The sequence below is a fragment of the Stenella coeruleoalba genome, assembly GCF_951394435.1.
Source record: "Stenella coeruleoalba genome assembly, chromosome: 12".
Classification (NCBI taxonomy): domain Eukaryota; kingdom Metazoa; phylum Chordata; class Mammalia; order Artiodactyla; family Delphinidae; genus Stenella; species Stenella coeruleoalba.
This window is the reverse complement of record NC_137158.1, coordinates 65666247-65682877: the sequence shown is the minus strand read 5'-3', so window position 1 is coordinate 65682877 and position 16631 is coordinate 65666247. Positions and strand designations below refer to the sequence as shown.

The window sequence follows — 16631 nt, the reverse complement described above, 5'->3', positions numbered from 1 at the left end:
CAAAAGAGAAAGAAGAGTCATAACTTACTCAAAGGTTTCAGTTTTTATATGACCGGTCGTATTGTTGTCACGCTGGTGGAAATAGAAAAGTTAGGACGGAGGGTGATGATGTTCTGTTTTTGATATTATGCGTTTGGAATGATGAGAAAAAAGAGAAATAATCAACAGGCCAATTGGACTTGTGGATTAGGGAAGAGTGATGTATTATTTGAGAATCATTTACGTAGAATTAATAGACTGAAGTGTTAAATGAGAGAAAATTTGGAAGTCTTCATATTTGATAGCTAAAGAGCAATCAGAAATATGGGAAGAAAACCAAGAATGTATAGTGTTATGGAAATAGGGAGGAGCAAGACAAGAGTGCCTCATGCAGCAGAGCAAGAGAGATGAGGTCTGAGAAGAGGCCATGAGGCCTGACCACATCTAGGCAGCTTTACAAGTTATATGTGGCTTCCAGTACCATATGTTGGTATTGGAAATCTTTTATCATTTGATCGCATTCATTCAGCCTGTCTGTTCTATTAGCAAAGTAATTATATATTTACAAAAAGAAGACTTGTGTGTTCATACAGGACAGCAACAGGCTGGAGTTGTTGCCCAACCTCCTGCAGTGCCTCCAAGACCACAGCCCTCACAGGTAATTCTCCTAGGTATTCACTACTAAGCATCAGTTATTATAGTCCCCTTAGTCAACTTGTCTGTTAGGTCTTTGATTCTATTCTAGAATTATTCTGAAGATCAGGAATTACATAATTGTCATTCTTAATGTGCATTTATTAATAATTCAGGGAAGGGGACTTCCCTGGTGACGCAGTGGTTAAGAATCCACCTGCCAATGCAGGGGACACAGGTTCAAGCCCCGGTCCAGGAAGATCCCACATGCCGCGGAGCAACTAAGCCCGTGCGCCACAACTACTGAAGCCCGTGCGCCACAACTACTGAAGCCCGTGCGCCTAGAGCCTGTGCTCCACAACACGAGAAGCCACCGCAATGAGGAGCCCGCGCACCACAATGAAGAGTAGCCCCTGCTCACTGCAACTAGAGAAAGCCCGAGCGTAGCAACAAAGACACAACGCAGCCAAAAATAAATAAATACATTTATTAAAAAAATAGTAATAATTCAGGGAAGCTAGGTCTTATTTTAGAAGATAAGGATTCCAATAATGATTTATTTTTTGAAAGAAGCTCAGAAGTGAACCAAATGATAATGTCTTGACAAAGGAGGGTTTAGAGGAAAGAGCAATGGACTGGGAGATATGAGGTGTCCATGTTATGTCCTGAATCTAACAGTGACTCAGAGTAACCTCCCTGCATCTCCCTGGATTTGTTACTGTGTCAGTGAAGGAAGTGTTAGATGACTTCTGCAACCCCCCTGCCAGGTCGAAGTTGTTTGCATCTGCATAAAACTGTTATGTTCCAAGATAGATTCTGGAATATAGCTTAGTTTCATGTGACTGACTGGCTACCTTTTACATGAATGAGTTCGGTTGATTTTTCTGAGTTAGATTCTTATAATGAAGTTGCTTATTTGCAGTAAAAAATATGGTTTCCTAATCATCAAATACACTGAAATTTGAATATTCCAGTATTTATTTTATCTAAAGTGCCAACAAAAATGCTTTTACTGTGTTAAGCTGTGAAACCCAGTGAGTTGGTCTCTTCACTCAAGAACCAGTCTAGTGCAAAAGACAGAACTGTAAACAATTATAATAAAAGTGCTGCAGTAGACATATTTATAAAATACTTTGGCACAGCTTTTCTAGCTGGTAAAGTCAGGAATCACATTGAAAAGGTCTAAGTAAAATGAAGTAAGTTAGACTTAAGCAGAGACTTGAAAGATAAAATGGTATTTCTTGGGGAGAGGGCATTACAACCAGAAGGAATGGCATAGAGAGGTGTAAGGTAAGCCTGGCATATTCTTCAAGGAAAAACCATTGAGTTCAGTACAACTAGAGTCATGGGAAAGGAAATTAAAGAGGTGAGAAAGGGGCAGAGCATCTCCTATATCATACTAAGAAGGTGGAATTTTTCTTATAGGATGTAGAGAATTTTTAAAGGGACTTTTTAAAGAGACTTCAGATTTATTCCTGTAGCATCCTGTACTTACTTCCCTTGTCATAAAACTCCTCAAACGGTATTTTAAACCCTTGTTTATTTATCTCTTGTCCTGCACTAGGCTTTATTAGGGGATGGGCCTTACTTGTTTATTCACTATTATATCTATCCATAGTGCTTGACCAAAAGTAGATACTCAATAAATTTATTTTTCGATTGAAGACTTTAGAAGATTTGATCTGGCAAAGGAGTGGAGGACAAATTGAAGAAACGTGCACTGGAGTGTCAGAGAGTAGCTAGAGCACGGGTTTTCACACTTTAAAAATAACAATCTTTGGGCTTCCCTGGTGGCGCAGTGGTTGAGAGTCCTCCTGCCGATGCAGGGGAAGCGGGTTCGTGCCCCGGTCTGGGAAGATCCCACATGCCGTGGAGCGGCTGGGCCCGTGAGCCATGGCCGCTGAGCCTGCGCGTCCGGAGCCTGTGCTCCGCAACGGAAGAGGCCACAAAAGTGAGAGGCCCGCGTACCGCAAAAAAAAAAAAATTTTTTTAGAAACAAATGAAACATTTAAAAAAAATAGCTTTTTTAAAGAATGAACAATTATGCAGTAGCCCAATTAAGAAAAAAATAGATGCATGGGGAGAATCAGAGATTAGGGCCAGAACTTCCCCTCTCCTGTGATGCCCTTTCTTTGCAATAAGAATTTTGTAGAAGTATCTTTTTTATTGGAGGTTTGTCATCTTAATTTTTTTAGTGTCTTAGCATTTCACTTAAGGTTTTTTAGAGCTAAATGTTACTGTACCTCACCTCCCTGAATTTTCAGCTAGTAAAAAGAGCATCCTTATAAATAAATTTTCAGAGAAAAAGAAGGCTACTCTCTGACACTGATAACACCAATAAAATGTCTGTTCCTCTATATCCTAAACCCTCATATAGGCTGCTGGTCCCGTCGTGCATCGCCCGGTGGATGCCGATGGCCTAATAACTCACACTAGTACCTCACCTCAGCAGATACCAGAACAACCAAATTTTGCAGATTTCAGCCAATTTGAAGTATTTGCTGCATCAAATGTAAATGAAGAACAAGATGATGAAACCGAGAAACATCCAGAGGTCTTGCCGGTCAGTTTTCAAGGGCTTATCTAATTTTCTGCTGGGAATCTTCTCATATCATGCTCAGAGGAACCCCTAAAAGAGCAAATAATAGAAGGGACATCAGCGAGTAAAATATCTGCTGCTGCTTCTTTTAGAGGATTTATATTCCCTAGGTCAGTGCTTCTCAATTTCTTATTGGCCTCAGATACCTGCTGGTTGCATAAAATGCTTAATAAGAATCAAAATCTGGGTGAGGGGTAGCTGTCACATGAAAAGACACAAACACAACCATCTGGTCTTGGCTAAAACACTGTTCTGGGAGTTGTACCTTAATGCTAAACATCTCGTGTGATTTGGTGAACATTTCTGTATAATAAGAGGCTATGGTTACCATAGCTACACTCAGTTTGTATGAGACTAAGTCACTTTATGGGGGGTTGCATCTTACTGCTAAGCATTTGATTGTGTGATTTGGTGGAGATTGTATGAGAGGAAGTCACATTAGTTAGACTTAACAGACTACAGGATGTCGAAATTTAATCTTTGCAGACAGTGTTCTGGGAGACTCTTTCGTTCTAGCAGCAAGAACTTCTCTAGGGATCCCTGTCTTCGCTAAGTGTAAATGTGGAGTTGGAGGGAACAGGGGAATTCTGAAGTCCATTCTGATTGTTTCAGTTTATACTGATCTTCTGTTAACACATCCAAAAATCTGATTGTTTGACTGGCGTAATTTAGACAAAGTGTTCTTATGGGTCTGATCCATGGAAAGTTTTCTACTAGCCACTTCTTCAATCCTGCAACTTTCTGCCTGGCCTGGGGCTACTAGGGAAATGGGCTGCACCTCCAGGAAGGCAGGGTGGGCCTAAGGGGAGTGCAGGTGTGTACAGGGTACTGGTACTGACTCGCCTGGAATGGACGCTTCCCCTCCCCCAACCAAAGAACTTCCCAGACAGTGCTGCACCCTCAGCTGCCCCCCACCCCCTCAGAGATTTATTACCTCCCCTCTCTGCCCTTTAGTAGTAGAGAATGATCATTTTATAAGGTATTCTCAAATTCCCCCTCATCTTCATCTCACGTTTCTTATTGTTAGAATGAATATTTTATAAACATTTAACTCTCTGATTTGTTACATGTATATTTATTCATATATGTATATTACTTATATATAATTTGTGATAATAATATATTCATCTCTAGGTTGAAAAAGCTTCTGATCCTGCAAGTTCTCTTCGAGTTGCCAAAACAGATAGTAAAATTGAAGAAAAGACAGCTGCTAGCGCTCCCGCCAATGTGGTATACAGAAGTCTTTTTAAATATTGATCATTTTTTGCATATGAAAAGTTATATGAGATAATTTGAAAATCTTAGAAATAAAGTTCGAGATGATCTAACTCATTCCATTGCCTTTAACTGTAATATGCCTAGTCCATCTCAGAACACAGTCCACCTAGAGATAGAGATGATAGCCTATCATTTGTATTAATGCATGCCACAGGTTCTCAAATCTTATGTGGTTATTACAGTCTTTCAAACATATAAAGTAGAACTTCCTTATTTGTCATATTCAGTTTCTCTTATTGCAGTTATGAGTATAATAGGGAAAAATTATCAACCCTTTAAGGTTAATGTTATACTCTGTGCTGTTTTTATTTAACTGTCTTAGGAATGATTTTTTTTCCCAAAAATTTATTATGAAAAGTTTTAAACATACAGAAAGGTTGAAAGAATTTTACATTGTACATTAGTAAACCCACACCTTGATTATACCATTAGTATTTACTATACTTTTTCTTTCAGTTTTATTGAGATGTAATTGACACACAACACTGTATAAGTTTAAGGAGTACAGCATAAAGATGTGACTTACTTACGTCATGAAATGACTGTCACAATATGTTTAGTGAATGTTCTTCATTTCATATAAATACAAAATTAAAGAAATAGAAAATATATGTTTTTCCTTGTGTTAATATACTTGCTTTATATCTCCATCCTTCTCTCTAACTATATCAATCCTTCTTATCTGTTGCTTGCATTTCAAAGTAAATTACAGATATCAGGACACTTCCCCTTGAGAAAAAAATTTTGGTAAACTTTTTTTTGTCATCATTAAGACATTCCCAGTAGTCATGAAAACAGTGAGTGTTTCTGAAAGTGCTTAAATTCTACTTTCTGGACACTTTAATTTTTACTACATTTAGTAGTTCTGTGATTTTCTTAATAGTGAATTTTATTTTTGTCAGTTAATGGCAATAAATTAAAAATAGCACTTAACCAAAGAGATGGCATTTGACTCTTGTTTTTATTTATTAACAGGTCAAATCAGGTTATGGTAAATATCAGAATACCATATTTGATTCTGCTGAGGACACATTCACAGTTACCAATAAAATGTCCACTCATTTTCAAAAATTATAATTATTGTGCATCTTAGTGATGGATTTTTAGAGAATTGCCTAGTTTTCCACTTCTTTATAAATTGTTTTATTCATTAAGATAATATATCTTAGGATTTTTGAGTAGGAAAGCCTATGGAGATAATGGATGCATATTTCTGGAGACTCCCTTTTATAGTTATTGAACAGGTATATATCGAGTGTATCATATTTATGTTAAAACTGAATATGATAGCTTTGAGTCACAGAATTCGGACCTCAAGGAGCTTATTATGTCACCCTATAAAAAAATTTGTCTAGTAAGTACATTTACAATTGTAGTGTCACTAGGAACGTTCTTTCCCATTGCAATTTAAGTCAGTTGTTGCCACAAATATATAAATTGTTTCAAAGTAGGACAGGTGACTCTTAATTTTTGGAGAATGAATGGCTTAACAAAACCATATGATGTTGGCAAAGTGCTAACTAACCGTGAATGTCTTCAAGAAATTATGAATGGAATTCATAATTATCATTATGATGATATAAGCATAATCATTATGAATGGAATTCTTGTCTCCTAGAGCAAAGGCACAACACCTCTTGCTCCACCACCTAAACCTGTTCGAAGGAGATTAAAATCAGAAGATGAATTAAGGCCAGAAGTTGATGAACATACACAAAAGACAGGTGTCCTAGCTGCTGTTCTTGCATCACAACCTTCTATTCCTAGGTAATCAAAGCCATTCCTAAACACATGTAACTACTAGAAACAAAAAGCACAGCAATTAAAAATATCAAACTGAAAGGAATTATGGTCAGACTAGTCCTGTAGGTGAGCATAGGCTTTCACTGCTCCTCTTTGAGAGTTCTCATTTTTGAGCGGGTAGAATATTCTTCCCACTTTTTTCCCTTCTATTATTAAGTTCAATTCCAATTCCACTTTTACACTCTATTGCAAATCCTGGAGCAGACTTTAAAAATTATAGTGCACAGGGACTTCTGTGCTGGCGCAGTGGTTAAGAATGCGCCTGCCAACGCGGGGGACGCGAGTTCAATCCCTGGTCTGGGAAGATCCCACATGCCGCGGAGCAACTAACCCCGTGCGCCACAACTACTGAGCCTTTGCTCTAGAGCCCACGAGCCACAACTACTGAAGCCTGCGTACGTAGAGCCCGTGGTCCGCAATAGGGGAAGCCACTGCACTGAGAAGCCCATGCACCACAATGAAGTGTAGCCCCCGCTCACTGCAAGCAGAGAAAGCCCAGGCACAGCAACGAAGACCCAACACAGCCAAAAATAAAATATAATAAAAAATTTTTTTAAAAACCTTAACCTTTAAAAAAAATTACAGTGCACAGTAACACTGATGTTTTAACTATGGTAGTTCTAGACCAGGAATTGGCAGACAAGGGCTCATGGGCCAAAGTCAGCCCATGGCCTGTTTTTGTAAGGCCCGTGAGCTAAGAATGGGCTTTTACATTTTTGTAAAAAAGAGGAGAAAAAGAAAAGATATAAAAAAAAGAAGAACATTCAGCACAAATGGTATGGCCTGCAAAGCTTAAAATACTTAACTGTCTGACCATTTACAGAAAAAGTTTGCTGATGCTTGCTCTAGACTGACTTAAACTCAGGTGATTGTACAGAATAATCATTAAAACAACAACTACAATAATTAAGTCTCTGAAGCTTAGATACTTTTGGTGGAGCATTAAAACTGAGCAAGTGAGGTTGAGCTATGCTAACAAGGCAAAGATGCTTCCTCTGCGTTCTGGGTTTAGAGATCAGGGAAGAATGGAGAGAATTTAAAGATAAAAAATGAAGGTAATTTTTTTTATCTTCTCAGGTCTGTTGGAAAAGATAAGAAAGCTATTCAGGCGTCAATTAGACGCAATAAGGAAACCAACACAGTTTTGGCCAGATTGAATAGTGAATTGCAGCAACAATTAAAGGTAATGTAGTTTCTGAATCTTTATTTGGGAAGTTCCATGGACTCAGAGCCTCTTAGTGTTGAACTGGAACTTGGAGGAGATCCAGCAATTCTTACGCTAGTATGAAACTTTACACGTAGCAAGAGAAGTGTAGATCTGAAGTGTTTTATATGCCTTTGAGTCCTTTAATAGTAAAAAGAATTTCCTGTACTCAATTCTGGTATGATTGCCTTATCCTACATGTACATAAGGCATCATATTCCTAAAATGTTTAACTTTCATAATGAGACCCAAGAGCAGAAATGTTGTGACCTCGGATACCTCCACTATCACATGTGTGGCTCTCTACACTCTAATTCTAAAATGATTTGAGTATTGTTAATTTACCCTTTTATCAAAGACAACTCAGATTCTATTAAAATGACTTAAACAGGTCTAAAGATGAGGGATGGGGGCAATTTAGATCATCTCTAAAGTAGAAAAGACAAGCCTTAAATAGAAATGGTGCTTAGTGCCAGTGTGTACTCCTGTCATCTGTACTTGAGAGGAATGAGTTTGTTTTTCTTACTTACTACTAACCATGATTTCTTTGAATCCCTACAAAAAAAGCTAACAGCCAGAATCATTTATGACTCATCAACATTATTAAGCATTCATGTCTTATAAACCAGTGGTTCTCAAACCTTAATGTATATACGCTTAATTAGGGGTCATGTTAAAATGAAAATTTTGATTTATATCAGGTATGGAGTGGGACCTGAGAATTCTACGATTTCTAATAAGCTTCCAGGTGATGAAGATGCTGCTGGACTGTTGGCTCCACTTTGAGTAGCAAGGTTGTAAACCACAAAGATGAGGAAAGAGTCCATTGAAATGTAAAATGAATACAGAGTTATTGAGTCCCATAACATTCTTTTCATATTCCTTATCTAGCCTTTATCACATTGTCCATATCTATGGCACATTTGTCTCTCTGTCCTAGTAAAACTGAACTTGTTGAGGGTAAACCATAATCATTTCTGTTTAGGGTGACCATATAATGTTCAAACCAAGGTACATTTTTTTTTTTTTTTCTGGCTGCGTCGGTCTTAGTTGCAGCACACGGAATCTTTTGTAGCAGCGTGCGGGTACTTCGCTTTTTTGTGGTGCACAGACTTCTCTAGTTGTAGCATGTGAGCTCCAGAACGCATGGGCTCTGTAGTTGTGGCACGTGGGCTCTCTAGTTGCGGCACACGGGCTTAATTGCCCCGCAGCATGTGGGATCTTAGTTTCCCAACCAGGGATCGAACCAGTGTCCCCTGCACTGCAAGACGGAGTCTTAACCACTGGACCACCAGGGAAGTCCCCAAACCAAGGTACTTTTGAGAGAAAAGAGAGAGATGTGTTAATAGGCCAGGACATCAGAGATAAACTGAGACTGTCCTAGATAGATTTGTAACTATCTTGTCTCTGTCCCCAAAACCTCGCACATGTTAGGCATTTGATAAATGTATGTTAAAGGAATAATATTCTTGTATAACTCTCTGATCAAAGAAGATATTCATAGCTGTTCTATGATTATGAATTTGGTCCATTGTAAAGGAAGAATGTAAAACTCATGACAAGCTTGCTAATACCATACCTCGAAGATGAAAGTTTTATTAATGCATGTTTTTCTGAAGAACTAAGGAAAATCATAGCAACATGTATATAGGAGCTATTTTAAAAATCACTTTTCTCATTATCTCTGAGGACAGAAAATAGGAAGTATGGTACCAAATAGGAAGAGGTCATCCTGGTTAAAACACTATACTATTAGTATGATAGAGAAAAAGGAAAAAGGAAAATGGATGAATTAGAAGTTGTGGGCTATCTGAAAAGTCTGCTCAAAATCAACAGTAATTAGAAATTCTGATTACAAAATACATTTATTCATTGTGAAACTGAAACTCAAAAGGTGGTTCAGGAGTTGTTATGACCAGATGTAATCACCAGGGGAAAGAATCTGTGTTAACTGATTCATCTACGGTTAACTACAGGGGGTAGGGGTTATGCAAAATTCATGCATCAGTAACTATCATTTGCAAATACTGGCTTTTCTGATAATGAAACAAAAAACATTTTATTACCCTGACTTAAGAAATGAAGATTTAATTAAGATCACATTTTAACATTACATACATATAAAGAAACTACATTTCTAAAGTAAAGTATCCTTTTAAAATATGAAGTTGTCCTTCCTCTTCTTAACAAATTTAAATTGTTTTACTGAATGCAGAGCTGTTGTTAGATGTGCCTTCATTTTTATACATGTTGAAACGTAACTTGGCTTTGCATCTTTTTCAGGATGTTCTTGAGGAGAGAATTTCCCTGGAAGTTCAACTGGAACAGCTTCGACCATTCTCTCACCTATAAGCCAATTGCCGTTAACTGTGAACATACCCATTTTTAAGCGGTTTTGGGTTCAAAGCCAATTTGGAGACCCAAACGTTCAGCTCACTGCTTAATTCAACATTAAATTTTATGATTCTGTTTCGCCCTATGTGTTCACCACTGTATTTAAGTACCTTTTATTTTTTAATTGCAACAATAAAAGGGTCAGGATGACTTCGTGGAGGGTATGTTGTGTTTGTTGGCACAGCCCACCCTTGTTGCTCTGTAGCGTTAGGAGTACATCCATAACATTGGTCCATTATACTTATGTGGCCAGAACCGCTCACTGCTTGGATTTACAGAACGGGCTTCTCATTTACACCTCGAGCACAGACTCAGAAATATTTACAAAAGGAGACAAAATTAAATAAACTGTCAGTTTGTCTTTAGGTTTAGTACTTAACGTAAAGAATCCAAAAATCTTTAAAATGCATTTCCTATTTAATTTTTGATTTGAAAGAACTATATGGTATAAGGCATTCGTTAACCATAAGCTCTGCCATAATTAACAGTCTTCAAGAGTCACATGGTACTTTCAGACTTTTCCACATCAACTTGGGGGGCAGATTTTGTTTTCCTTATGAAAATTTGATCAGTTTCACCTGTGACCTAAACTTGCTTGTGTGTGAGATTTTAATTCCACAGCAGTCATGTAAACTTACAAATTAACTGTGAAGACAGGCCTTTTTAAATTGTCCCCTAGAAGCAAAGGGAAAGTGTTGACACCACAAACAACGTAAGTACTGTCCACTTGCAAACATCACCACTTTTTGCATGATTTATGTACTTAACTCTCAATTAGAAGCTTATGCTCATCAGCCTCTACAAGTTTTTTCAAGTAAAATGTTTTAAAATTTCTGAGGACCTTAATTATTCACAGAATAAATGGAAATTCCTTAAGATTTCTGGTTTATCTTGAGCTATCTTGTTACTCATTCTTTTGCCATAGAGAGAGGTTTTTCCTGTTAACAAAGGGTTTCTGAAGTTTGTCCTATTCAGGATAATGTAGCGTCTCAGGATTTGTTTTGTATTAGATGATATTTTCATTTTGATCACATTTGTAAGTTTGCATTTATTGCTGACTAACAGCAGATATTCCTTTAACGTTTTCTTCTGTGTGTGGCATCGTAGATGTTAAGCTGCATGGATATATCATAAAAGAATCAAAAGTGTGATTTTTACACTAATAAAAACAGTATTTTAACTTTTGTACATTTTTTAACAAGAATTTAAATTTTTAAGAATTAAAAATTCTGTATTTTGTTGAAAGAAGAAAATGTTTAAAATAGCCTAGTTCACAATCCTAGACTGTACTAGTAAATTTCATTTCCTTAAAGGAGAATTTGAAGCAAAAAGGAGACTGACAACCAAAAGCTTCCTATATTAATACAACTTTATCTACCATTATTAAGTAAAAATATTTTTACTACTGCATATATCAGCTAAAGTTTCAAAGTGGCTAACAGGTTATAGCTTCAGTTTATTAAATAATTAAATGAAGGCTTTAAACGCCCAGAAAACTACTCAATACCTATTTTTATTTTTCTCTGTTTTAAAATAGTTGTCTTAATTTCTTCATTTTTTTACTCAGCAAAATTCCATTACAGGCAAGTTTTGTTTTTTAAAAGGTACCTCCCCACACCCCCTGCCAAACAGCCTTCTAATTTAACAGTGTAACAAATTTTTTAATCTTTTTATTTGGAAGGTCTAAGAATTTAATTTTGCAACAAAAGACCACTTAAAAGTTACAGAAAAATTTTTAGTACTGTATAGTGGTATATTTTTAATGCTCTCTGGAGGAGTACATTCATATTAAGGATATATTTGACAAGTTTTTAAATAAAGTACCAGTTATATTTCTTTTTTTTTTTTTTTTTTTTTTCGGTATGCGGGCCTCTCACTGCTGTGGCCTCTCCCGCTGCGGAGCACAGGCTCCGGACGCGCTGGCTCAGCGGCCATGGCTCATGGGCCCAGCTGCTCCGCGGCATGTGGGATCTTCCCGGACTGGGGCACAAACCCGTGTCCCCTGCATCAGCAGGCGGACACTCAACCACTGTGCCACCAGGGAAGCCCCCAGTTATATTTCTTATACATATTTTTTAAATCCATAACTATTTCATGAAAATGTTAAAGATAATTGGTAAATCACCAACAGATAAAGACATTTCTCTGATCATTTAAGAAACACTTTTCATTATGACTTTATTTTTCATTAGATCAGAAAACAAAACTTTAAATACCCAATATCCTTATTCAGTCTTAGGTTCTGTCAGTCAGATTACTCTAAATAATACTGTTCATGAAAAATAACTACCAAAAGAAGTGGTTCAAAATATCGTACTCAAATTTTTCGTACTGTGCATTTCACATAATTGAGCATAGATGATGAAGTTTAAAAGTTAGGAAGAGCTTTATGGGTCATCCTAGTTCATCCTCCCATCATCCATGACAAATAATCATTCTGCTCCTTACTGGATCTTCTGGAACAGAAAATAACATGCTGTCTGTCTTTGCCAGGGCAGGTTGGAACTCCCAGTGTTTTAAGTCCAGTCTCACTTTTCCATACTACTTTCGATGGCATTTTGGAGTACTGACAACCACAGGAATTTATCATCCTCAACTTCTGTAGCACAAATCCATTCATGTTTTGGACCTTGAAGAATAAATGCATTCTTGATATCTATAAAAACAAAACATTTGAGGTACACTAATTAGTCTTTGCAGGTAAAAATCAAAAGGAGAAAATGTTTTAAAATTCAAGTCATCTTGAAGAATTTTTTGAAAATTAAAAAGAGATTCAAACAAATACAAATCCAGTTTAGAAAATAACTTCCTAAATTACTGAATTATTCAAATATAGTCTAAAATAGTCTTGTCTTTATAATTGTTTAATTATAATTAGCAATTATTTTTAAAGACTAAGTGATAGACGATGCAATGTTCTTTAATTCCAGAAGGTACTGGGACCAGTAAAGGTCTTTACTAAGAGTTAACTGTAGATAAGAAATGCTGAGAGCTAGACCTAGGCTGCCTTGGTATGAGGCCAGGACAGAATTAAGCCAGTGACTTAGCTGAATGCCCACTTTTAGCTAACATTATGATGTTCTGACATACAGCATAACTGATGAAGAGGAGGTGAAAGGAGACGTGTCATACATGTTATGGGTAACTAACCCTTCTTAGCTGAGTTTGTCTTCTAGGTGAAATGTTTATTCCCACATTTAATGTTCATTTTTTCTCATCCTCAGATTTTAAATGGAGCTGAAGCTAATGGGAAGCAGACCTTTTTAGATAAATTCCTTCTCTAAGATCTTGGTTCTGGCTTTAACCTTAAGTTCTACCTTCACATGCAGTGAAGAATATTGGAATGAGAGGTGTTACATTCAGATTGCCTGGCCTAACAGAAATATAGGAAAGAGATACGGATCCTTTTAAGATTGGGAAGTAGAATGTAAGATAAAAACTAAAAATAGGTACAGTAGGTTTAAGTAGGATTTCTTTTTGTAACAAATGATATTTCTGTTGAGATTATTATGAATGAAATGTTTGTTATTAAATACCCTTTACAAATCGATCCTTTATAGAAGAACTCTTAAATACGAACTTACGGAGGAAGAGGTACAGTCAGATCTGCAAAAATCACTTAGTCCTAGTAGAATGGAAAAATAATAGATAAAAACCTAAAATTGTAACATCCTCAAGCAAAATAGAGTAATGGTTAAGGACTCCAGCTCTCCTGTCAGACTACTTCAAAGAATCCTTCACAATGATGTAGGGTTGTGTTTCCCTTTGTGATTTTTTTTTTTTTTAAGATGTTGGGGGTAGGAGTTTTATTAATTTATTTATTTTTGCTGTGTTGGGTCTTTGTTTCTGTGCGAGGGCTTTCTCTAGTTGTGGCAAGCGGGGACCACTCTTCATCACGGTGCGCAGGCCTGTCACTCTCGCGGCCTCTCTTGTTGCGGAGCGTGGGCTCCAGACGCGCAGGCTCAGTAGTTGTGGCTCACGGGCCTAGTTGCTCCACGGCATGTGGGATCTTCCCGGACCGGGGCTCGAACCCGTGTCCCCTGCATCGGCAGGCAGATTCTCAACCACTGCGCCACCAGGGAAGCCCCCTTTGTGATTTTTGAAAGCTGTTTTCTTAATGTCTAGGGTGTGTGTCTGACAATGCCAGCATTCCCTTCTTTTGCTATTTTAGAGATAGATGAAAGTTTACATTAATGAGACCCTAGAAGTATTTGGGAAATTATTTGCAAGCTGTCAAATTCTAGTTCTTGTCCTGCTTCTCTATTTTAATAGTTAATATGTTTTATATAATGTAGCTTTCTAAAGGTATTTAACTCTTGGGAGGAAAAGAGTACATACATTTGGAATCTGGAATATCTTCTATGAGTAGTCTGTGAAGGGCCACTGATGCAATGAACTGGTAGGTTGATTTTGAAGTCCTTTCAAACGGAGTATGAGACGTGCCCCCACTAGAAACAAGCAGTGCATCGTTGAAGAGGAAAAGACTGAGATCACAGGTATGTTCATAGAGCCTGGGTTTAAAAAGAGAAGGAGCAGTTTTAGAAGTTTTACGTACGTGTTTTGTTACACAGTTCACCATCTTTACGCTCATAAGCTGATAGTCAAGGTTCTTCCCTACCTCAGACCTTTTGAATGGCTTATTGAAGTTCTCTGTATATTTTCCTCCTGGTGTGAATAGTCCCTCTGTCTCTCAGACCAGTCATGTGGGTGGGCCTCAAGGTTCCTGGTGAAATGGTTTGAGCTTATCCATTGGACAAGTATCCAATCAATGCAGGAAAAATGAACACTGCACTTTCCCAACTTGATGACATGAATCAGGTTAAAGCTCTGTTTTTAAACTTTTGTCAGAAGGTTGGTATTTCGTGTTGATGTATTTAGGCAATCTGGGGAAAATGCATTTTCATTTGGTTTGGTTTCATCTTTAAGGGTAACACGTTGGGTTAGAAAAAAGCACAAGAATCAGTAAGGTGCAAGGTGTCTTAAGTAGGAAGCAGGGGAAAGAAAAGCATTCACTAAGTAGGAAATAGGGATTTTTCTAATTTTGATTGGAGGAAAATTGCTAAGTATGAAAAGCTGGAATTAAGTAGCTCTTCATTTCCACAGGGGTTGCTACCATGGTCAACGGTAGGCATGTTTATCAGCAGGCAAAATATTGTGTCCCTAACCTCCATCTAGTATCTTCTGTTGGTGGACCCAGGTCACAGTGTTTAGTAGGTTTCACTGTACTCTAGTATGGGTTATCTCATGTCAGTACTCAATGGAGCATCAAGTGATGTGCTAGGGAGGAGCTTCAGGGAGCCCCACCGAGCCCCCCCCATCTCCACCCCCACCAGGAATGGCCAAGTACAGCAAGCTCATTATTTTGATGGAGGATGACTGAAAAAGAATATGTTTTGCTGAGAAGCATCAAGCAACCCACAGGAAGTTACTGTGAGGAAGTGAGTCAATTTACTGGCTTTTTCAGAGGAATTCTCTTATTTTTTATCTTCATCGTCTTTGTTTAATTTTTAAGTTGTTGATTTAGATCCACATAAAGTTTTACAGCAATGCTAAAGTAACATCAGAATATACTATCAGCTTTTTTCGTGCACTGTTCTTTTGTTTCACTTTTTCTTTTTGCTTGGCTCACTCCTCCCTCCACTCAGGTCACCCTAGTGCACATCTTTCCACTTTTCTTTAACCTGCCCAGGTAGTCACTCACAGATGTACCTGTATATGCATCTACTTACAGGTAGGGTGCCATTGTTTCAAGTATTATTCGAGAATTTTTTCTTGATTTTCTCGTCAATGGAAATCACTTCAAGTTCTTTTTAGTGACTAAGTGATACTTAATAGTGTGGATGAACCATGATTTATCCGACTCTTCCCCGTTTGATGGTCATTTGCTTTGTTGACAAGCTCAGGTCTCTTTCTTCCCTCCTTCCCTCCCTCTCTCTCTTCCTCCTTTCATTTGTTCTTTCTTAATTGCCACTGTGATCAATGTTGGGATAAATCGATTTCCTTACATATAAACAAATTCCTTACATGTGCTGTTATTTCTATCAGGATTCCCAAGGGTAGGATTGACTGGCCAAATGGCATATATATTTTTATCAAAGACTTCCAGATGGTTCTCAATAAAAGCTGCTATAATTCACATTTAGAATCCACTTTATATTATAATGGCTCTGACATATATAGTACAAACTTTAATGTGCATCTGAATTACCCAGAGATTTTATTAAGATGCAAATTCTGATTTGGTAGAGCTAGACTAGCCTGAGATTCTGCATTTCTAACAGCTCCTGGGTGATGCTGATATGCCGACCACACTTTGACTAGTGAGGCACTTAAGTTGTTTATTTATTACAGTCATGCGTGTGACATAGGCAGAGGACTAGATCGGGAGTTAAACATTTTTAAGGAGTGCTATACTTCAGGTTCAGCTCTTTGGAGCGTGTTAGGAAATGCAGGTCACATTAGGTGTGTGAATAGATAGAAGTGCAGTGGTCATCCAACCACTGGAGCTAACTTCCTTTTTCAAACATTTCCTTCCCACCTCTGTGATTATTTAGGCTGGAAGGAGTGGGATGCTTCATATTTACTCATAGTTTATAAGAAATAATGTTCTAGATCAATTTGATAGGTTATTCTGAGAATAATGGAGCACATAGAGCTAGGGATGAGGGAGAGGGGAAGCAAGAAAGATGGGGTGCGTTTAAATCGGTGTGTGGTGGGCTGTATATGGTGAATGGCCACTTT

The 16631-nt window shown here is 37.6% G+C and overlaps 2 protein-coding genes across 11 annotated transcripts in view; one reads left to right on the top strand and one right to left on the bottom strand.

The window, feature by feature from the left end:
- Nucleotides 1–10876, top strand: part of REPS1 (RALBP1 associated Eps domain containing 1) — a 73821-nt gene extending 62945 nt beyond the window's left edge. For 5 of the 10 annotated variants that reach the window (XM_079938935.1, XM_079938937.1, XM_079938931.1 and 2 more), the window contains 6 exons: nt 555–637; nt 2990–3175; nt 4346–4441; nt 6108–6256; nt 7370–7475; nt 9780–10876. In XM_079938935.1, the coding sequence (XP_079795061.1) occupies nt 555–637; nt 2990–3175; nt 4346–4441; nt 6108–6256; nt 7370–7475; nt 9780–9848 (689 nt within the window). In that variant the 3' untranslated portion in view covers nt 9849–10876. The remainder of the gene's footprint in view (nt 1–554; nt 638–2989; nt 3176–4345; nt 4442–6107; nt 6257–7369; nt 7476–9779) is intronic. The other 5 variants (XM_079938930.1, XM_079938938.1, XM_079938934.1 and 2 more) reach the window with 2 other exon arrangements.
- Nucleotides 10877–12396: 1520 nt separating this feature from the next.
- ECT2L (epithelial cell transforming 2 like) overlaps nt 12397–16631 on the bottom strand; it is a 72512-nt gene continuing 68277 nt past the window's right edge. Inside the window, 2 exon segments of the mRNA XM_079939614.1 lie at nt 12397–12546; nt 14229–14401. Coding sequence (XP_079795740.1) covers nt 12419–12546; nt 14229–14401 — 301 coding nt within the window. The 3' untranslated portion in view covers nt 12397–12418.